The following is a 24,688-nucleotide window of genomic DNA, read 5'->3' on the forward strand; positions in this document are numbered from 1 at the left end:
CTGTAGAAAAACACACATAACTTAAAATTTATTATCTTAGCCATTTTAAGTGTACAGTTTAGTAGCATAAATGCATTCACATTGCCATGCAACCATCACCACCCCTATCTCCAGAACACTTTTCATCTTGCATAACTGAAACTCTGTACCCATTAAACATTAACTCTTCATTCTCTTCGCCCCCCAGCCCCTGGCATGCAGTGATTTTTAGTGAAAATTGTTATGCTAAAACATAGGGTATATCCATAAGGAAATATATGTTCATCATCACATTTACGAATCTTTTAAAACTGACACATTATAGAAAATACATGTTATATGTTTATTCTTTGCCTCATCAATTTTCCTAGGAACTGAGCTTCCCTATACTTCTGCTTCTAACTGTTCATGAACTATTGAAATGGTTACATACATTTTCTAATATCTTCACCATCTTTGAACTTTAGTAATATTTTTCATATATTTTTTATTCTTCAATTTTTGTTGCTTTAACTTCAGGCATTTAATTTCTCTTTTTTTGCATCATGACACAACATTAACATTTTTCGTATTTCTATGTGCATTTATATATTTATCAAATTCAAATTCTGTGCACCTTTTAGTGAAACATCCTATAATTAGAACTACATAATACTCAGTCATACTTTTGTTAAATACCCTATTTTATCTGGGAATCCCTATTTCATCTGGGTTGCATTGATTTATTTTGGAGTCAAGTAATCTGATTTACAGTTCTTCTGTCAAGGATTATTTCTTCTTCTTATTATTAATGTGTGCGTAGCTCTGTTAGCAGCCAGTCTCCAGGAGTGCTGGAGGAAGTCTACTTACTATGTTTTGTCTCCTTTTCAAGCCCTCAGGCTGAAATCTCTCTGTAGCAATTGCTCTCAGCTCATAAGTGAGAATTTTTAAACAGCTGAACTTGAAGAATTCTACTGGATTGTTTCTATGTTGTATGATTTTTAAGGTATTAGTTATATTTAGAAAATAATTTCTGAATATTTTCTTATGTTCAGCTAACAGAACATGTTTTACTTTCTAGTTTTATCTACTTGCTGTTCCAAGTCAAATAGCCATTAAATAAGTTTGCTTCCAAACCAAGTCAAAACCATTTAATATGATATACTACTCCAGGCAGCTTGGTTCTCTAGAGCAGTAAGTAGCCACCTCCTCGGTGTTGACTGAGAAATGTGGAGAGAGCTTTCTCCTCCTTGTCACAATGTCTGGAGTTCTACCATTAGAGTCAGTACTTGACGTTTCTTGTCAGATGGTACCCTTTAAAATGGGAATATTCCAGGGAAAAGCGACTCTTCTCCTTGTCAGTCACCAGCTTTTTTGTGGATTTGGTTTTATCCAGACTTAGTATGAACAGACACACATAACAGGGAGAGAAAGAATAAAAAATGAGGCAGAGAGGAACTGTGGTGTGAAGACAAAGCTTTAACTGCATCAGCTTTTTGTCTCTTTCATCCCTGACTCCTGTAGAGTATTATTTACTTGATGTTTTGAAAAAGTAAAATGTAAGTCTCTGTTTTTCAGAATTTCCTTCAGAATAACCAAGAAATATTTATTGTGTGTCTCTCCTATGCCACACTTGCTGCTCCACACATGACATGTATTACTGTGCTTCGTCCTCAAAGCAACCCCATTTGTCTGATGAGGAAATGAGGTTCAGAGAAGTTTGGGGACTTTCTTAAGGTCATAAAGCTAGTAACTGTCTTTCTGATTGCTAAACATATGATCTTAACTTCTAAACTGTATTTAATCTTAGGATAATGGCAAACCATCAAACAGTTTCATGAAGAACAGTGACATGATCAGGTTGTATTTTAGGCAGATCATACTGGATTTGAATAGATTGGAAAGGAATAAGACTAGAATCAGGCTAGAAGTTAGGAAGCTATTGCAACTATCTAGGCAAGATCTGAATGTTGCCAAGGAAGTGGAAGTAGGGGTGAAAAGAAGTAAACAGATTCAAGCAAGACTTGAAAGTAGGAGTCAACAGAATTTACCTAGAAGGACAAGAAAGAGTCAAGGACGATCCTTGGGTTTCTGATTTGAGCAACCAGGAAGATGGTTGTTTAGTCAGTTCAGGCTGCTGTAACAAAAATACCATAGACTTAGTGGCTTAAACAACAAACATTTATTTTTCACAGTTCTAGAAGGTGGAAGTTCAAGATCAAGGCACCCACAGATTCAGTGTCTGGTGGGGTCCCTGGTTTGCAAATGACCATCTTCTTGCTGTGTCCTCACAAAGCTTTCTCTCTGCTATCCCATCATGGAGGCCCAACCCCCATGACCTCCTCCAAACCTGGTTACCTCCCAAAGGCCCCACCTCCAAAAAACACTGGGGATTAAGCTTAAACATATGAATTTAGGGGGACACAAACATTCAGTCGATAGCCGTGATCATGCCATTTGCTAAGACAGAAACACAGAAAAAGGATCAGTTTGGGGCTGAGTGTGCGTGTGAGGGGGTGGATAATGTTAAGTTTTGGACACATGGAGTTCAAGTTGTCTGTGAAATGTCCAAATGCAGATGTCCAATAAACAGTTTCCTCTATTGGCTTGGAACTCAAGGAAAAAGACGTGGGCTGGAGATATAAATCTGGAGGTTATCAGGACATGGATGGAAAGTAGATGAGATCACCCTGGAAAAAGTGCAAAGTGAGAAGAAAGTCCTGCACCAATGCCTGAAAAAAACAAAACAAAACAAAAGTATATGAAACCAACATATAGAAGGGCACAAGCAAAAAAGAGAGCCCACCAAGAAAATGAGAGGGAGCTGCTGGAGAGGTAGAAAAGACATCAGGGTCAGCGTGGGAGTACAAATCCCCAGAAGGATAGTTTCAGAAGACAGAGTGGTCAGCTGCTTGGCTGCTGTAATGTTACTAAGAAATAAAGTGAGATAGGGACTGGATTTAGCACTAAGGAGGTTGTGGTGACATGAGGGTAGTGGAGTAGAAGTCCAAAACTAGACTTCAGTCTTCTTCTGATTATTAAGTGGACACATAGTATGATGTAAATCTTTACATAAATCAGAGAAAAATAAACTTATTGCATCTTCCTTGTGAATGAGGATTTTGTGCGTGTGTGTGAGGAAGATTTACCCTGAGCTTGTATCCATTAACAATCTTCCTCTTTTTTTTTCTTTTTTCGCTTGAGGAAGATTAGCCCTGAGCTAACATCTTTGCTACTCTTCCTCTGTTTCATATGTGGGATGCCTCCACAGCATGGCTGATGAGTGGAGTAGGTCCGCTCCGGGGATCTGAGCCAGTGAACCCAGTCCACTGAATCAGAACACTTGGAACTTTAACCACTCCTCCATGGGGTGGGCCCCGTGAATGAGTATTTTAATTACTTTTATTATTCCAGATGATTTGTGCAGACTAAAATCATTCAATTCTAATACCCTAGTGGGCATTTTATTGTCATTTCTGGAAGCCATTTGATTCTCATTTTACAATATGATTTTTTTCAAAGTTCATGATGTTATTCTTGATGAAAGTAGTGTAATTTTGAGATATTAAGAGAGTTGTGATTTTTTTTACAGGAGCTCTCCAACAAACGAAGCAAAGAGAGAGGAGGTAAGTCCTCTTGATGAAGTATATCTTACTAATTGTTTATAAAAAGTTGTTTCTGAAAAGCCTTACCTCGTCACAATAAATGTAAGCGTGCCATGAGTCATGCTGACTAACCGACAGTCACAGTACGGTGTTAAATCAGACTGTGTCCTACATCTTGCAAACTGGATCAGTTCCTTGGTTTTTCCATAGTCCCCATGCAGCCATATTGTGGGTATAATCCCCATTTTGTACAGTGGTTTCACACAGAAGAAAATTCCTCTGCATAACCAGTCCTTATCTTGCAATATATACTATAGATTAAGTGAGAACTAAGCAAAAGTTTACACCCATATCAAAACTTAGAAGTTTTGATGTAAAGAAGATGAGACCTCTTGACAATAATGAAGGGTAGTGATTGTTATTTATACAGACTCTAGATTTGGAAATGTTCTGCGCAAATCAAAATGTTTTATATCTTGGTTTATTGCCTTTCTTGTTTCAATGACTGCGTAAAATAGCAGCTAACAACTCCCTGAACCACCACTTCCCAGCAACTGTCTAGAAGCTGTTGTTTTATTTGAACACTTCTTTATTTGAACAGTCATTGTGGATACATCATTCTGAATCTTCTCATTTGTCCTAACTTTATATGGTCATTTAAATGCTTATACATAGAAGGAAACCACTTCAAAAACTGTGTGATGCCACTATGCAAATTCCTCATATCTTGAAGATTGTGTGTTTCTGGGAGAATTCAATGCAAAATTAAAACTGCTTTTCTCTGAGTTTAGATCTTTAAAGCCTGTTTTTGGAATAGCTTTGTCAAAGAATACAACTGACAAATAATGCTTTAGTGCTGTCCTTATCTATATTGGAATCATTATTATTATTTCTATTTTCAAATATCCCATTTTTTTTAATCTGTTGGAGAACAAGTTTTAGTTCATTACTCAAAAACCCAAGAGCTCAGCTTCAGTTTGAATTAGTATCAGCGTTGGACCCCTGGGATATAGTCATCTGCTCTTCTTCCATCTCTTGGGGAGATTTGCAAGGAGACATTTGCACTGGACCATCAGGCAAAGTGACTGGCTGGAGCTTTGTCATAAAAATGGCTTTAGCGAGTGTGATGGGCCCACCAGCTGTATCACTAAAACCACCAAACAGTTCCTGCCATTCTGTGAAATGCTTATAGCATCAAGTATACCTAATTTTGCCCATATTCACTTTTATATTTGAAACGTTAACAATACATAACCCTCAACCACCTGATGCTTAAGTGGGAGATAAGCAAAGCCCTCTTTTAAAATCATATGAATATGTTAAAATTATATGAAATTATGTCATAAGTAGAACCCTCTGTGTTTCATCTCTCTTGTTGAAATTCCAACCTGAATTCAAAGAGTTGATACTGCATTATATCAGCAAAGAATGTGCCTCACTTGAGAAATGACCAAATCAGGGACTTACACAAATGAGTAGCATCTGAAGGTTTTCAACAAACAAAATGTTTCCCTGGAGATTTGAGAACTAGAATGTGGCAGATAGATTTTCTTTTTATTATGAGCATATCCAATTTGTCATAGTTAAAAGATATTTTCCATCACATACTAAAAGCTACAGTCAAAAGAATAAATAAGAAACAAGTGCAGTTTTAATTTCTAGCCAGAAATGACAAGTACTTTTCTAACAAATCTCCAAAGGAGAAGTTTGGCTTTGATGGCTCTGATATGCTGTAAAGTGCCAGACTGGATGTGAAGCTGATCTCCAAGTATTCAAGTGTCACACGGTGGGCGTTCAGTCTATCAGAGACTGAATTTTTAGCTGCTTATCCACTCTGCCAGCCAGCGTTTCATTTTGGCAGAAAAAAATTGAATAGGCAGGAAATAGTCAGCAGAAACTAGAAAAGAGTCAAATCAATTTTCACATAAATATTTATGGAAAGCACTCTGGGAGTAGGAAATATTAGTGAAGGATGTCTGAGAACAATTTTTCTGCACATGGAAATCAGAGGAGAATTTTTGAAGCCTACTACAAATTTCCATGCAAATGTAAAACAGTCCGTAAGTTTGGATTTTTCAATTACAGTTGTCTATTTTTTTCAATCTTGTCTTTCAAATTAAATTGTTTTCACAGTTTAAATGTTTAATGATCATTCCTTCCCGCTGTTGGTAAAATCTGAAGTCAGCTCTCCTCATTTCTAATTTGGCTTGCCATCATTGCTTCCTGGTTGGAGTGTCCAAGAGCTTCTTTCTGTATGCTTTATCAAAGATGTAATATGGCAGCCAGACTGAAGAGGCCACTCAATTTATACAAATGTAAAGTGTAACATGACAGGAGAAGGATGTGACTGTGACCCAACCTCACTGTTTGCCCTTGTAAGGTAATTGCTGGTGATTCTTTCCTGTGTGTTAAAACTGCCTGGTCCACATTTTCTTCTGGTGTTAGTCACTGGTGAGGGATAAATATGGATCCCAAAGTAATAGTGATCTGAAGCAGAAAAGCTGAGCCATGATGAGGTGGTCTAAAGTACCATTATTGTTTTGCTTTCACTAATAGATTAAGAGAGAATGTCACTAAATAACCACACTCTTTTCCAAGCAGTTTAATCTGCCCACTGGGACCAAAAGATTTCAGCCTAGTATGATAACAGTGGAGTAAATTCTGAGTTTACACCTGTAGTCTTTGTTAGATAAAAAATCAGAATAGAAATGAATGGTATATATTGTAATTATACCTTCCCTAATGAAATGAACATTTAATTTTGAAAAGTGAATATAAATGTTTGTAAGTATACACATATGTTAAAAATTAACCCAAGTAGCTATGATTGACTTAATAAGTCTTTAAATTCAGTTTCTCACCGTATGTATTTTTCATTTCTTCAAATTTATAAATAGGAGACTAAAGTCAAATTTCAGAACTACTCACTACCAGGAATATTTGAGTCTTGCGCTGATATACTGTTCTTAGCATTCAACATACATTTCCCTTCAAGATTGTATAAATTTTTCTCTTCCATTTAGAAAACAATTTTAAAGTCTAAGGAAAATAAGATCGCATCTGAAGAAATCACTTACATTTTTTTCCTCAGTAATTTCACTAGGGTAACAGGGACAACTCCTCTAACAACAGTTTCAAAAGAGGCTTCATGGCCGTAACTATTCATCCTTTCTGCAAGTACTGTAATTACTTTCTGCCATCTCAGTTGCATTGTGTTATGGCGTTTTGTTAGGCCCACTATCAAGAATATGAAGGATCTGTTACAGACACAATTTCACAAGTGTTAGAGATACAGAGTGTGCAGCAAGCCAAAAGTACCGCCAAATCCAGTGATTATGAACAAAAGCATATATTCTGGAATGTACATATTCTTCTATTTCACTGGAATTTAACTGTAGTGACAAATGCCTGAGTCCAAGAGATTCTCGGAACTCCTCAGCAATTCCAATTAGAAATTGTAACTTCATTTTAATTCATCAAGTGTTTGTTGAACAGCCACTGGCACTGTGCAAGGTCTTAGCAACACAAAGAGGAGTAAAGTAAAATCAGACCCCCCTCAAGAAACTCACCTCACTTTAATCCTCTCTCTTAAGATTTCTTCAGTGAGACCAGAGCTTTTCAGTAAATGTGTGACTATTTAGTGAAAATTAGTAAGCGAAATTTTAAAACTTTAATAAGTTTTAAAATTGTGATTTCCTGTGGCTATCTAAAGAGAGGCAATTACCATTCTGTGGCAATATGCCCACATGAGGCAAAACGAAAGCATCAGTGTGCCAAGAAGAACCTTGGTTTTATTTGATTATCATTAGTGTGAATCTCTACCTTGAAATGCAAGTGCCACAGAAAACTTAAGAGCTCTATAAATCTAGTTAAAACACATTCTTTCCCTTCATATTTGAGTTGTCCCAGTTTATTCTGAATACGTAGTTATAACCCTTGCAAGCTGCCAACGTAAATACAGATGGGGAAAGAAGAGTGGTTTCTATCCACTATCCCTACCTCTTGCCGCTGGCACTCAAGGTCTTCTCCAGAGCAATGCTTCCCAAACGTCTGCCAAAGAGCCCTGGATAGGAGGGAGGCAAGGAAATTGCCAAGCCAGCATCCATAGAATTTGTTTTACCTGAAGAATTCAGATGACTTTTACATTGCGGTTCCCTCCGCTTCATGCTCATCTCTCACTCTTAGCCTGGCCATCTCCTCATCATCCAGCTTAAATACCACCTGCTTTGAAACATCTTCTCTGCCCAGTGGACTAAAGATGTTGACTCCTCCAACCGCTAGTTTCTGTTTCTGTAATCTCTTTGTTTCCTTCAGAGCACTTAGAATTTGTAATTTTTTTCCTTCCTTCCGTTCTACTAGACTAGAAGGTCCATGTCTTGTTCATTATTTTATCCCTTGTACCCTATAGACTACTGCTACATAGCAGGTGCTCAAAAATGTTTGTTGACTAAATGAATCCCTGAATAATTGTTTTGTATTAATATAATTATTTGCCATCTAGAAAAATATATGCAGCAGGAAGACCATCATGTTCCTCCAGTGGCTTTGTGAGCCTCTTGGCACATTGCTGAGTGCCCAGCATGAAGAGGGTCGGTCTTGGGTATCAGAGGAAGGTGGAGGATCAGCATTTACAGAGTGCCTATTTCGTGCCAGGCCAGCATTATCATACATCCTTTATGAACCTTCATTCATTCAATCCTCAAAACACCCCTGTAACGTAAGAGGTATTGTCCTCACTCTATACATATAAAAATCTAAGGGTCAAGGAGGTTCAGCTGCTCAAGGAGTGTCTGAGTTGGAATTTAAACCTAGTTCTATTTGATTTTCAAGACCATGTACTTTTTGATGCGGGGTCAGTGAGCCGAGGAGTCGAAAGAAAGATTTCTTGGACTCTCAAGATCTGGCAGTAGTGCTCTTTTATTTAGAGAATAGTGTAGCATGGGGACAGGACCCATGGGCAGTCAGAGCTTCTGCTGCCGCTTCTGCTGCCCCCGCTGGCATGGGGACAGGATCCATGGGCAGGCAGAGCTGGTGCGTGGGGACAAGACCCACGGGCAGTCAGAGCTCCTGCTGCTGCCCCGAGTTGAGGGTCAGGGCTAATTTTATAAGGCATGGGTATGTGAGTCATTTCTTTACAAGACAAAGGAGAGAACATGAAAAAAAGTTAAAATGGTATCAGTGCAGGTGGGGTCTGGTCATTGAGTGATCCCATGACTTTTAGACAAGAATCAAATCGGATTAAGTAAAGGTTAGAAAGGTTAGACGCCACCACCCTAAACCAGTTACATGAGATTGCCAGACAGCAACTAACTTAAGTTCTTGCCTTCCCCATTAAGAGATTCTAGAGATAAGACCATTCCCCCTTCTTCCTGGCACAGAGAGGGAGGCATCTTCACAGATAGAGGTTTCCCTTAGAAATGTAAATGTTTCCCAACAAAGGGGCAAACAAATTCCACTCCTTGGAGCCTGAATCTCATCTGTAGTTTTAAAACTAACCAGCCTAAAAATCCTCATCATAAGCCATTTTAAAATTAAGCAGCCTAAAAATCCTCATCGCTTTTCACTAAACAAATACTTCCCAAGGAGAACAGTTGGGGGCAGGGGGTTGCTAGTTGCTACTGCTCGTTGACCTATAAACCTCAACTACTGTTTTATGTATTCATAAATTTCTTGAGTAAGCATTATGCGTCACTCCAGGGAACACAAAGAAGAAAAAGACAGTGGCTTCCCTCAAGGAGCTAACAGTTAGTGAGGAAGAGAATAATCAGAGTACATCGAGGGATAAAAACACATATTTTCTAATATATTTACATTTCTGCTGTTATTTAGAATGTAAATACATCAGGACACAGGCAGGATCCTTAAAATCAAGGAAACATTAATTTTTGCAAATATGATTACAAACCTTTATTTAAATGTCCCCTTATAAATAGTAATCTTTTATAAAAGAGTGAATTCTGGAAACCACAACTAAAGCAAAGCAAGAGGTTTGATCTTGTTGCTATTGCTCCTTCTGGAATGCTTTTGGAGGAAGCTAGACCTGAGCACACTCTGAATGATAAAAGACAGATCAGAACCTGCTTTCTCCCTTTTGTGGTCTTTTGGGAAATGAGGCAGAATCTTCTAGAAGGTGAGAGACCTTGAAAAGATGAGCTCATGACCCATGACCGGAAAGTAGAAAACCAGAAAGCAGTGAACAATACTTGGTAGTTAATTTGTTGGCAACAGGGGAAGAATATTATATTGTTAAAAGAATCCTTCTTTGATATAATCAATAATTTCTTCAGTTAGAAACTCTGAAGTATCAATTTTTGTTGTTGTTCAGTACCATTTATTGCAAATAATAGACCTTACCTGAAAAACATCCTTTTAGCCTTAAGTCCTATTTGTTTCACCATCTGAAAGTAAAAAAAATTCTTCTATTCAATAGCAACATGATTTTATCTTCTTACCTGCTATCTAAAAAAATGGGTCTCTCTACTTTTATGTATAGCAGGTTGATTTCTTAAATAATGTACACATAATGTTGAAAATAAAGTATTTTTTCATTTTGAGATTCTATAATATACCTACATTTTGTAAGTAAAGCAGAGATTAGTCAATGTTTATTTTTATTGTTCTTGAAACAGCAATCTCCATAAAAAGTGCATTAAAGAAAATACTAGTGTTAAATAGCAGCCATAATTTTTGCTTTTGAAATTGCCTTTTATAAGTATGTTATACTCAAATATATAATCTTGAAAGTATCATTCATACACCATTATTTTCACTGCAATTTTAATGTAAATAAATATAGTCCCATGGAAAAATTTAGATCGTTTTGACTGCAGCATTACTACAGATGAATAACTTTGGTGTATATTTATCTCTAGCAACCAATTCAGTCTTTGCAAATACTGGTAGGTCAAAATGACTTCTTGTAGGCTCAGATGGCTTGGCGAAGCTGCCCTTTCCCCTAGGCAGCCCTGCAATTACCCTGTTGAAAATGTGGACCATTTTATGAGGCATTGTCCTAACCCAAAGAGCTGAGCATATGCTTTAAAAAAAAAAAGAATATTTTGCCCTATACAATTTTTTACAGAAATTAATCATTGAATACTATTCAATTAAGTCCCACCAATTTATATTCATGTCTTTTGTTGACATCCTCTTCTAAGAAAGGAACAAAGAGTTCAAAATCAGATTAGAATATGGGCACCAGCACCAAAAGCTAGCAAGCGATTGTGGTTCCTCTTTTCTCCCCTTTCTCCCAGCATTAGAACCTTCCAACCCAGAGCCTTCCAGCACAGGAAACAGGGCCCTCTCTCACCTCCTTTATTTGCCAGCATCTTAATCCCCCCTATTGTTCACTGTGCACACTCTGTTCTTTCATACCTGGGAGAGATGAAGACGTGATGTTCCCTGACTTCTCCACCTGCCAAATTCCTCCTCACCTTCAAGAGGCAGGTGAAAGGCTAATCCTTGAATTAAGCAGTCACAGACACTCTGTGCTGCTCTCTGTCATGGCTCCTATAACATCTATAACTTCTTCCGTCAGATCCCTGAGAGCAGGTACCAGGACTTCTTATTCTTTGTATCCCTCGTACCTGCCACATAGTGGACCCTTGATAAATTGTTGTTGAATGAATGAACAGATGAAATAATTATTCCTTTTGTATTTGTAACAACCCCATGAGCTAAGCCACATAGTGATTATTTGATTTTACAGAAACAGAAGTTAATAGGTATTAAATGATTGGTCAAAGTTTATGCATCTGTTAACTGGCAGACAAAACTAAGATTGAAACTTTAGTCAAATAACTTTTCTAGCGCACTAAGTATTGAGTGTTGTTTGTTGTTTTGCTTTTGTTTTTCAACATGTTTTTTCCATGATTTGATTCTAAGATTGGTAATTTGAAAAGACATATGGTCCACAACAGTGCTGTCTAATAGAAATATAATACAAACCACAAACGTGAGCTAAGTATGTTGTTTAAAATCTATTAGCCTCTTTAAAAAAGTAAAAAGAAACAGGTGGGATTAATTTTAATAACATTTTACTTAGCCCATATCTCCAAAATACCATTTCAACATAAAATAAAAATAAAAATTACTAATGAGATATTTCACTTTTTTATATTAAGTGTTCTTAATCTGGAGCATATTTGACACAGCACATCTCAATTCAGACTAGCCACATTTCTAATGCTCAGTAGCCACATATGGCTGGTGGCTGCCATTTTGGGCAGCACATCTCTTTATAAATCACTCTGTGGTTTGCTGTTTGATATGGTCCTTGTGGAGAGCCATAGTGGATGAATCAACTCCAAGTGGCGAGAAAGGGGATGTCATCATGACATGGCTAGTGAAAATCAGTAAGCCACCAGTGTGTCATAGCGTCTTTTCCTCCCTCATTTTGATCTGAAACACTTGTAGAGATTATTATTTCCTTAGTGAATTTATTGGAAGCACTCCTACATCCCTCTGCTATCCAAAAGATTATTTTTATGTTTTAAATTTCTTAATGCAAAACTAAAGAACATTGTTGTTTTCAGAGACAGAGCGCGTCGGTGTTGGAGACAGGCCAAGTATGAGTCTAGGTCTCTCTCGCTTGCTAGCCTCATCGCCAAGGGCAAGTTACTGAATTGTTCAAGCCTCTTTTTACTCATCATACATAACAACATACCTATTTGGTGTAATTATTATGAGGGTTAGAAGAGATAATCAATGGAAAGTTCTGAGTAGGATGCTTGTTTGTAATCAATACACGGTGGCTATTACTTGTGTTATTATTATTAATAATTATTAGCTCTATACGAAGTTCTCATAATCTTCTCCAACTACGACTTATATTTACTCATTACCCAAATGATGAATGATAAAGCGTTTTATTTTTAACAAGTCCTTCAACTGAGAATAGAAGGAGAAGCCAACTAACTTTTAAGATATCGAAGTTCATTCTTTATGTGTTATCTTGGGCAAGTCTCATTCTGTTTTCTCAGACATAAAATGTGAAAAGTGTTTTGTTAGAATAATAGAAGCACAGTGACTATGTAATATGAAAAACATTTCACAAAAAGTTTTATAGCAAATAGTACACTCTGTTTATGTTCTGAAAGGAAATTTATAGATACCAGGCACACGTAATTTCAAAAGTGAATATAATGCCTTAAGCATAATAAATGAAATAAAAGGGAAAATAACGTATAATTAGGTGATTATGTATTTAATATATAATGTTCAGCTTGGAAGATATAATGAAATAGTCTGATGCTTATAATAGATAGTTTGGAGTTTAAAAGAAGTAAGAATATGAGAATCCATTTGTAGACAAGTTATAGGTAAAGGAAGGAATGGAAGTAAAGGTAGAATTAGAATAATAATAGACAGACTCACAGGAGTACAATGAAAGACAGAAGAAAATAGCCTAACCAAAGATTAGATGCCACGACAAATTGTCGACTGTTAACGTGGAGAAAATGAGAAGGTCTGATATTCTTGCAAATGAGTAGGCTTTATTTACATATGGTGTCACAATAATTAATTCCCTCTGTAATAACATGGGACAGGGTAGGAACAAAGTCTCACCAGAAACCTATCTCATTTCTTGAAATTCCATGACATGTCAATGCATACAGCCTGTCTCACGTTTCAAAAGACATTAAAGATAATTTCCCTCTATGGACAACAGAAAATTGAAGATGGATTAGCAGAAGCAGCCCTGCTACAAGGAGCTATAGAGAAATTGTATAATTGATGCATGAAAATGGTATTGAAAAACCTAGATAACTAAAAAATAAGTGGTTTAAACATGGGTGGTCATATTTAACATTTTTAAATACTTGCTAAATAAGAATAAGGCTAAGTCAGACTAAATATCAGTCTTCCCACAATTTAATGATAGTTTATTGTTGGAAAATTCAGTGTGTATTAAAACCATGTAAAAATTCCTTTCTGTTTGTGTGTAAAATGGAATCAGGGTCTAGTCTCAGAGAAGCTCAGTTAGCTTACGTGGCAGGAGATTGGAAATCATGTAGAAAGCAGGGCAACTCTTCACCGTGAGGCCTGTCCCGTGGTTTTCAGGATAGTCACTAAACTCCAGTAGAAGTTTCCAACCATTGCAGTAAAAAAAATGCACTCACTTCCTTTTTTTCTCAAGATGCACCCTTCTAGGAGGTAGGATCTCCACTGAGAACCTCTGACTTAGAGAGAAAGAGCGCCCTTGCGTTGGAGACCGTCCAAACACCTGCACAAATGGAGCAGCGTGTCTTGAGGCTGGGATAGGGCCTGGAAGGGGACTGCATGCCCATTTGCTACCTGTTCCTTCAAACACCTCATGCCAACCTTGGCGTGCCAGTTCTGACAGTCCCTAGACACTCCAGATGCTTGCTGGACACTCTGCTTGTTGATGACTTTGATAGAATCTCTTTCCAAGTAGGAGGCATTGGCAAGGCTTCGTGCTACCTACAGTACTAGTCAAAAAAAAACAAAAACAAAACACCATTGGGGCTGGCCCAGTGGCATAGTGGTTAAGTTCACGGACTCCACTTCGGCTGCCCGGGGTTCGCGAGTTTGGATCCTAGGAGTGGATCTACACACCGCTCGTTAAGCCACACTGTGGTGGAGTCCCACATACACAATGGAGGAAGATTGGCACAGGTGTTAGTTTAGGGTCAATCTTCCTCACCAAAAAAATAAATAAATAAATAAATGAGTATACAATGCATATCTGCTATTCCATTGGAATAATTACATCTATTCCCTTTTCACTGAACTCTTTTAGTGAGACCACAATTTTTGCTCATCTTTTGAGGGTTTAAAGAGATTTAAAGGCTGCTATTATCTAGTCTTAGCTCCAAAACTCACATCAAAATCAATCTGTCATTTCACAACAATCAGCAGCTCAAATTAACAAACTCACAGACTAAGGTGGGATTTTAATTCATCTTCAAAAGTCATCTTTCAATTGTGGAAGCAAACCAATTTCTCTTCTGGAAAATTCACTAAGCCAGGTTTGTCACAGTGTGTCTATTTTGAGTAACATTGTGAGGCTGCTGAAAGGTACAATTGAGCTGTATAATAATGTACAAGATGAATTTAAATTTTTATATATAAAAATACATCCACATCCCTACTGCTTATGGCCTTTTTTTCTCTTTTGCTGAGGAAGATTGTCCCTGAGCTACCATCTGTGCCAATCTTCCTCTATTTTGTATGTGAGTCACACCACAGCATGGCTGACAAGTGGTATAGGTCCATGCCTGGGATCCAAACCTGTGAACCCACCAAAGCAGAGTGCACCAAACTTAACCACTACACCATGGGGCTGGCCCCTGCTTATGGCCTTTTTTGGCAAGCAATTCCGTGCTCCCTATCACCCATGGGATGAAATTCAGAAAACTTGTCTGGTCATCAAAGTTCCTAAGCAGACTGACTGCCACTGACCCTCACCCACCTCCCAGGCTGCCAGACAAACTCACCTGGCTCCCTCCTCTGGCCGCCTACGCTTCCCTCCTTTCAGGCTACACTAGCAAGACACAGGAGACTCTGGACCTGCAGTTGAACCCCTACTTGGTCACTTAATCACTTCACTTTCAGAGCCAATCTTTTCACAAATACAAAGCAGTGGAATTAAATGCAGTAATATACACAGAATACTTATAGCACAGACCCTGGCACACAATAGTTGCTCCAGAAGTGTTAGTTATTTTCTCCTCCGTTTTAAGGACTTCATCTCATAATCTATAAAAACACTGTCTTTGAGACCAGCCCGAATTCCACCTCTGTGAAAATCTCCCTTGAGATCTGAGCTGGAAGTACTCATTCATTTACAGATGAAGAAATTGGGTACAGAGAGATGAAGTAACTAGCTCAGGGCTTCACAACTGGCAAGTGGTAGGGCACAGATTCCAACCTAGGTAGTCTGATCTGTGTGTTTTCGTTTTTTAACATAACAGATTTTTTAAAAACACCTTTATTGAGATGTAACTTGTGTGCCTACAATTCACCCACTTAAAGTGTACAATTCAATGATTTTTAGTATATTCACAGAGTTGTGCAACCATCACCACAATCAATTTGAGAACATCCTCATCATTCCAAAAAGAAATCCTGCCTATTCGGGACATTTCTCATAAATGGGGTCATACAATGTGTGGTCTTTTGTGCCTGGTTACTCTCTTACCATAATGCTTTCAAGGTTCATCCATGTTGTTGCATGTCTCAGGACTTCATTTCTAATTATTGATGAACAATATTGTATTGTAAGCCTATGCTACCTTTAGTTTGCCTATTCATCAGTGCAGGGACATTTGGATTCTTCTCACTTGTTGGCTATAATGACTAATGTTGTTATAAACATTCATCTACACATTTTTCTGTGTGAAAATATGTTTTTATTTCTCTGAGGTACATACTTGGAATTGCTGAGTCATATGGTAACTCTGTGTTAAACTTTCTGAGACATGTGTTCCAAAGTGGTTATACCAGTTTGAATTCCCACCAACGACGTACGAGGATTCCAGTCTCTCCATGTCCTCACCAGCTCTTGTTATTACCTGTCTTTCGTTATCGCCCTCCTCGTGGGTATGAAATAGTATCTCATTGTGGTTTGGGTTTGCATTTCCCTAGTGACTGATGATGTTGAACATCTTTTCATGTGCCTATTGGCCACTTGTATATCTTCCTTGAAGAAATGTCTGTTATCTTCTTTTAAGGAGTTTTTTAAAGCCCATCTTTAAATTGGGTTGTCTTTTTAAAGTGTTGAGTTGTAGGAGATTTTTTATATATTCTTGTATGCAAGCCATTGTCAGATATATGATTCACAAATATTTTCTCCCATTCTTTGGATTGTCCTTTCACTTTCTTGATGATGTCTTTAAAAGTACAAATTTTAAAAATTTTGATGAATTCCAATTTGCCTGTTTTTACCTTTGTTGCTTATGTTTTTGGTGTTGTGTCTAAGAAAGCTTTGCCTAACCTAACCCAGGGTCATGAAGATTTATTCCTATATTTTCTTCTAGAAGTCTTGCAGCGTTAGCACTTACATTTAGATCTGTGATCACTGGAATTAATTTTTGTGGGTAGTCTAAGGAAGGAATCCAACTCCATTCTTTTGCATGTCGATATCCAGGTGTTCTAGTGTCACTTTTGAACAAACTGTTTTCCCCACTGAATGGACACCCTTGTTGAGAAAGAGCTCGGGTACTTAATTTCAGTACTGTGCTGCCTCTGTCATTTCGATTCCTGCCCGTCAGATCCCATCATCCTCATAAACTACATTTTCATCCTCAATCACACCATGCTTTTCCACACTCCCATGCTTCCCTATGTCCTTCCAATCTGTCTGGAATTGAGTCTCCCATCTTGTTTGCCTGCCAAACTCCTACTCATCCTTAAGACCGGCTCAAATGGAATGTTCTGTGTCTAGTTTTTGTGACTTTACTTCCAACATGATATTTAGTCTTTTTAAATATTCTAAGTTTCATACTAGATCATTAGTCATTGACAACTCCTCTGATTTTTTTAACTCTCATTCCCTTTCTCCAAGCACCTGGCACAATGTCTAGCACATTGTAGATACTGTAGATATAAATCTGATGAATCGAATTAATAAAAATGGCCTTGCTCAGGAATTTTAGGGCCTATAAGAAATCTAAGAAGATCCTAAAAAATAAAGCATTCAATAAATATAAAAGCTAATAAAAATTAAAACTGCAACCCACAGCAAAAACATTATCATTTTCTCACGCTGCTGATAAATTTCTTGCATGTTTATCATTGCTATATCACTGTTAAAAATGGAGATAGCTAGGGAAAATTTTACAGGCTGATAAAATGTTTTGTGAGCTAATGCACTTTTCTAATGTGTCTTACTCAGACTGCATTACTGAGAATATTTTAAAATCAATTCTGTTAATGTCTATTTCTTGCTTAGATTTTTATAGCATATTTAAAGAAGATTAAGAATATTTTGGTTGCCAATCCACAGCCACTTTAAATGCATGTGATTTTGCCCTTATTTTTAAAGAAAATTAATTTATAAAAGTGCTTATGAAACCAACGTTATACAAACCATCTGAAACTGAGGGCTGCAGAATGCTGCAGCAAATCACAGAAAACTGCAATACAATGAGAGGAAGATACTTTTCCAAAGGACATTTCTAACAACAACAGCAAAAAACTAAATAGAACATTTTTATTTCTTCTAGTAAAGTTTTTCTTTAATTGACGTTTTTCAAATTAAGGAATAATCCACACTTGCAGAAAACAGTGAAACAACATAAAGATGTGTAAAGTAAAAGTTAACCATCTCCCCTCTTATTCCTGCTGCCACTGTTCAGCAGCCACTTTAATAAGTAGATTTTTATTCACAGTATTCTCTTTTTCTCTAAAAACATTTACATACATATATACATGTCTCAGATATCTATTGCTGTGTAACAAATTACCCCAAAAGAAAGATGGGAGGAATTCTTGGTAGCCATCTTTGCAGACAGACGACACCAACATTCATCCCTAGAGGTTGGCTGCTTGGTTTGTTTCTTGCTTGGTCTAGATGACATGGAAGCATACTATACATATTCCTATAAAACTCTTCCTTTTAATAATATTTTATAGACATACTCATTGATCGTAGAGATCTAATTCTATCTTCCTCTAATTTCCTCATGCATGCTACCCACACAGATATGTATGATTTTAGTGAACTTTTTCCCTCTTCATTTTTTCTTGGTATTTTGATAATCCCTTTATCCTTCTCTCCCCTCATGGTACCCTCTCTGTGTCACCTACATAAGATAACTCATGTTGAGAACTGACGTGTCTCTTTCCAGAAATTTTTACTTAATGGTCTGTGTCACTGTCTGCTTTACAAAAATGACGTCATGTTATACTTTTTTTTTTTTTGCACCTTTTTTCCCCCTCGTTCAAAAATCTGTCATGGAAACTTCAACCAAGCCAACTGGCATAATTATAGTTCTTTTTTTTTTTCATTTCCCTTCCTTCCTTCCTTGCTTTTTCTTTCTTCACTTGCTTCTTCCTTTCTCTCTCCTCTTTCTCTCTCTTTTTATTTTTCCCTTTTGTTCATTTTAAAAATTTTTTAAAATTAAATTTTTTACTTTGAGATAATTGTAGATTCACATGCGGTTGTTAGATATAATATAGAGAGATCCTATCCACCCTTTATCCAGTTTCCTCCAATGGTAATATCTTGCAAAACTGTGGTACAATGTCACAACCAGGGTATTGACATTGATAGAGTCAAGATAGAAAATATTTCCATCACCACAAGGATCACTCATATTCTATTTAAAGTCACACTCATCTCCCTCCCTCCTCCACCCCTCCTCAACCCCTGGCAACCACTAATTGTTGTTCTCTTTTCTATAATTTTGTCATTTCACGAATGTTATAGAAATGGAATCATACAGTAAATAACTTTTCAGGATTGACTCTTTTCACTTAGCATAATTCTCTGGAGATTCATTCAGGTTGTTTGTGTATCAACAGTTTGTTCTTTTTATTGTTGAGTAGTATTTCATAGTATGGGTTTACTGCAGTTTGCTTAATCATTCACACATTGGAGTTCCTCTGGATTGTTTCCAGTTTGGATTTATTATGAAAAATGCTGCTATAAATATTCACGTAGAGGTTTTTATGTGAACATAAGTTTTTGTTTCTCTGGATAAACGCCCAGGAGGACAATTGCTGGATTGTCCACTACTTCCACATTTAGATTTTTTTGAGAAACTGAGAAAATGTTTTTGAGAATGGCTATACCATTCTGCATTCTCACCCACAGTGTATCAGTGATACAATTTCTCTGCATTCTCACTGGCATTTGGTGGTGTTACTTTTTTTAGCCATTTTGATAGATATATTGTGATATCTCATTGTAGTTTTAATATGAATGTGTATTTTACTCATATAACTATGAATATGTAATAATATGGATATATAAAATCTATGAATATTTAATATGTTTTTCCCTAATGGCTCATGATGTTGAAAGCTTTGATGTACTTGTTTATCATCTGTATGATTTAGTGAAATGTCTTTTCACGTTTTTGCTATTTCCTTTTTTCTTTTCACTGTCGAGTTTTGAGAATTCTTTACATGCTTTAGATACTAGTCCTTTGTCAGATAGATAGTTTGAAAATATTTTCTCCAAGTATATAGCTTATCATTTCATCCTTTCCACATGAGCAATACAGAGAGAAAGTTTTTAATTTTGATAAGATTTGTCAATTTTAATAATATTTTCAAAGAAACAACTCCGTTTTATTGATTTTCCTTATTATTTTCTATTTTGACCTTCATTGATTGCTGCTCTCATGTTTATTTCCTTCCTTCTGTCTACTTTGAGTTTATTTTCCTCCAGTTTTTCTAGATTCTTGAGATGGGATCTTAGATTACTGATTTAAGACTTTTCCTCTTTTCTGATATACACGTTTAATGTTATAAATTTCCCTCTCAGCTTTAGCCCACAAATTTTATGTTATGTTTTTATTTTCATTCAGTTTAATATATTTTTTCTTTCCCTTAGGACTTCCTTTTTAACCAATGGATTATCTAGAAGTGTCTCATTTGGTTTCCAGTGTTTGGATATTTTTCTGTGAACTGTCTGTTATTGATTTCTAGTTTGATTTCATTGTGGTCAGAGAACACATTCTGTATTATTTCAATTTTAAAAAATTTGTTGAGGTTTGTTTTATGGTGCATGATATGATCTATCTTGGTATACATTGCATAGGCACTTGTAAAGAATGTGTTTTTATTGTCAATGGGCAAAGTGTGCTATAAATTTTGATTATATCCCATTAGTCGATGATGTTCCTGAGTTGTTCTATATCCTTAGTAATTTTATGTCCAGTTGCTCTATCCATTGTTCAGATAGAGATGTTTAAGTCTCCAGTGATAAGTGTGAATTTACTTTCTTTATTTCTCCTTTCAGTTATACCAGAGTTTGCTTCACATATTTTGAAGCTCTGTTTCTTTGTACATACTCATTTAGGATTACTATGTCTCCTTGAAGAATTTACGCCTTTATGTTCATATAAGGTCCCTCTCTGTCTCTGGTGGTTTTCTTTGCACTGTATCCTACTTTATTTGATATAAATATAGCTACTCCTGCTTTCTTTTGATTAATGTTTGCATGATATAGGCATACCTCAAAGATACTGTGGGTTTGGTTCCAGACCATGACAATAAAGCAAATATTGCAAAAAGTGAGTCACACGAATTTTTTAGTTTCCCCATGCATATAAAAGTTATGTTTACACTATACTGTAGTCTAAGTATACAATAGCATTATGTCTCAAAAAACAATTTATATACCTTAATTGAAAAATACTTTATTGATAAAAAATGTTAACCATCATTTGAGCGTTCAGGAAATCATAATCTTTTTGCTGGTGTGGGGTCTTGTAAAAAATGCAATATCTGCAAATCACAATAAAGCAAAGCACAATAAGATGAGGTATGCCTGTGTATCTTTTTCATTCAGTTATTTTCAACCTCCTATGTCGTTATATTTGAAGTGAGTTTTTGCCACTTTATTTTGCCAGTGTCTATCTTTTAAGTGATATACTTGAACTATTTGCATTTGGTGTAATTACTGATGTGTTAGGGCTTAATTCTGGCATTTTGGTTTTTGTTTTCTGTTTATTCTCTCTGTTTCTCCTTTCTCTCTTTTTCTGCCTTCTTATTTGCACTTGAACCTCTTTTAGAATTGCTTTTTTATCTACACTATTTTTGAGTATATCTTTCTGTGTAGGTTTTTCGTGGCTGCTCTAGGTATAGCATCATCTATACACAATTTATCACAGTTTGCTGCTGTTATTTTTTTTCACAGTTCAAGTAAAACATGGAACACTTAAGTCCCTGTACATCCCTTTACTCTCCCCCATTTATAATACAATTGTCTTAAATATTTTCTCAATATACATTTAGAACCACTGCAGACAGTGGTATAATTTTTGCTTCAATCATCAACATAATTTAGAAGACTCAAGAGGAGAAGGAAAGTCTATTGTAGCTACCTGTATTTTTACTCACCATTTTCTTTTTTCCCTCCTTCTTTGTTTCCTTTCTGTGTAGAGAGCTTCCTTTAGCTACTCTTTTAGGGAAAGTCTGCTGGCAACACATTCTCTTACTTTTCCTTCAGCTGAGAATGTCTTGATTTTCCTTCATTTCTGAGGGATATTTTTGCTGAATATAGGATTCTGGGTTGGCAGTTCTTTTCTTTCCACACTTGAAAAATGTGGTGCCATTGCCTTCTGGACTTCATGGTTTCTGAGGAGAAATTTGCTGTCATTCCAATTGCTTTTCCCCTATAGGGAAGAAGTCCTATCTTTCTCATTGCTTTCAAGATTGATTCATTAATGATTGATTTTTGTCTTTAGTTTTCAGAAGTTTGGCTATGATGTATCTTGGTGTGATTTCTTTGCTTTATCCTGATTGGGATTTTCTCAGCATCTTGAATCTGTAGATTTATGTCTTTTCCAAATTTGGGAAGTTTTCAGCCATTATTTTTTTAAGTACTTTTTAAACTCCACTCTCATTTTCCTGTCTTTCTGAGACTCTAATGACACAATGTTAGGTCCTTTGCTACAATCCTACAGGTCCCTGAGGCTCCAATTTTTCTTTTAATTTTTTTTCTAGTATTTAGATTGAGTAATTGTTATTTTTCTATCTTAAAATTCACTGATTCTTTCCTGTGTTCCCTCCTTTTTACTGCAGAGCCCATCCATTTAGTTTTCTATTTCAACTATTGTGTTCAGTTCTAAAATTTTTGTTAAATTCTTTATTATACGATTTCTTTGTGGAGAATTGTTCTCTGTTGAGGCTCTCTATATTTTGTCTTAAGCTTATTCATAATGGCTTTTCAAAGCAGTTTTATGATGGCTGCTTTAAAATATTTGTAAAATAATTATAATATCTCTGTCATCTTAGTGTTGGCATCAATTGATAATCTTCTTTCACTCAGTTTGAAATCTCCCTGGATCTTGGTATAACAAGAGATTTTCAGCTGTAACATGGACACTTGGGTATTAAGTTATGAAACCCTGCATCTTATTTAAACCTTCTGGTTTAGCTGGCTTCCTCTGACACTGCTCTGGCAGAGAAAGGGGGCACCTTGTTACTGCTTAGTGGGCATAGAAGTCCAGATTCCTCATTTGGCCTCCACTGACACCTGGAACGGGGAGAGGGGCTCCTTGTTACTTCTGGGTAGGAGTAGAAGTTCTGCCTCCTCACTAGGCTTCTACTGATACCTTCCTACCTGGGAGGGGTAAGAGTGTTTTGTTACTGTTCCCATGTGGTCTCCACTGATACCATGTAGGGCAGGACGGGTGGCCTTCTCACCACCAAGCAGTGGTGAAAGTCCCTACTCTCCCCTGGGTCTCTTCTAACACTACTCAGTAGAGAGAGGAAGAGGGATCTCATTACTGCCAGTTGGTGATGAAAGTCTAAGCTCTCTACTCTGCCTCCTCCAGCACCATTCCTGTTAGCGAGTGTTGGGTGCCTTGCCAAAGCTTGGAGAATGTAGAAGTCTAGGCTCCCCACATAGCCTCTGGTGATTTGGGTGGGGGAGAGACCACAATTTTTTTTCCTGTGGCATTTGGCTGCAGTAGAGTTACTATTTTCTAAAATTTCCTGTCTAACTAGGCTGCCGCTTTCATGTTCCTTTGGCTGGAGAGAGCAGACTTTTGTTGGGCTTTTTTTTCTCTCTACTCCTATTGGTGTTTCCAGGTTACCAGCTTCTCCAGCAGGCAGTCTGGTATATGTCAGGCAAGAAGAAAACCCAGGGAACTCACCACATTCAGGTCCTGATATCCTTAGCTGGTTTACTTTCTTCTCTCTACCGTTCAGAGGCTTCTTATAATTGTTTTATGTATAAAATCCAGAGTTGTCATTTGTATTTAGCAGGAATTAGGAATTAGGAATTAGGAATTAGGAAATGTATGTCTACTCAACCTTCCAGGAAGTGGTTATATTGATTTCTTACATTCTGTACAATATTCCTTGTTGCAAATATGCCACAAATTGTTCAACTGTTTCCCTACTGATTAGTATTGCCACTAAGAAAAACACTCCAATTTTTGAATTGGTACCTATATCCTAACATATTAGTGCATTTGTTTCTAAGGTATACATTCCAAGGAGTTCCCACCCAAAGTTCATATGTACTTACAATTATAATAGCTATTACCAGATTATTTTATCAGTTCACATCCAGTGATATATTGAAGAACACTTTTTCCCATATCTCTACCAGCGATAGTTATTATTGACCTTATTATATTTTTTCCAGTCTTAGAAGAGCAAAGTAATATCTCGCTTTATTTTACATTGTCCTTACTCCACATTTTCATATATTTATTGACAATTTGTAATCAGTTCTCTGTTATTTGTCCCTTCATATCCATTACCCTTTTTTCCACTGGGTTATTACTCATTTTCCTCATTAATTTGAAGTTATAGACCTTTTATCTGCCATCTGCCTTATAAGTCATTTTTCCAAAGTTGTCAGTTGTCTATTGACTTGCTTATGGTATCTTTTGCCAGACAATTTTTTAATTTTGTAAAGTCAGAAATGTTTATCATTTCTTCTCTCAGTCCTATTACTATTATAATCAACAGTCTGATATGTCTGCTTTGCAAATATTTTCTCTGAGTATCCTTTACTCTCCAGTAGCTGCCTTCTCTGAGTAGAGCCTCATCTGGCTCCATTAAATCTAAAATGTTCAGTCAGTTTGATTTATTGAAACTGCAATATTTCTCTAATATAGGCCAGTAAAACCTACTGTACTCACAGTATTTTTCACAAAGGGTAACTAGTTTTATTCCCACACACACATTTATACTAATTATTTTATTTTCCTGTCTTATTGCATTTTCTGATAGCAGAAATCCCCCACACCCCGATTGACTGTAATGGTTTAAACGTTTTTCATTTTTTAGAATAAATTTCCTGTTAAGTTTTGATAGTCTTCATCAAATTTTAATGATTTTTTAAATCATTATTTTACTTAGAGTTTTTGTTTAATGGTTACATAATCTTATTTTATCAAATGACCTTTTCATATCTATTAATATATTAATTTCTTTTTTCTCTTTAATTTGTTGGTTTTATGACTTTTAAA

General features: G+C 36.5%; 1 protein-coding gene across 2 annotated transcripts in view; it reads left to right on the forward strand.

Moving 5' to 3' along the window:
- STARD13 (StAR related lipid transfer domain containing 13) overlaps positions 1-24,688 on the forward strand; it is a 488,843-nt gene that overhangs the window by 196,827 nt on the left and 267,328 nt on the right. For both annotated transcript variants that reach the window (XM_046664327.1, XM_046664326.1), the window contains one exon: positions 3,551-3,584. In XM_046664327.1, coding sequence (XP_046520283.1) covers positions 3,551-3,584 — 34 coding nt within the window. The remainder of the gene's footprint in view (positions 1-3,550; positions 3,585-24,688) is intronic.

The sequence above is a fragment of the Equus quagga genome, chromosome 6 (genome assembly GCF_021613505.1).
Source record: "Equus quagga isolate Etosha38 chromosome 6, UCLA_HA_Equagga_1.0, whole genome shotgun sequence".
NCBI lineage: Eukaryota > Metazoa > Chordata > Mammalia > Perissodactyla > Equidae > Equus > Equus quagga.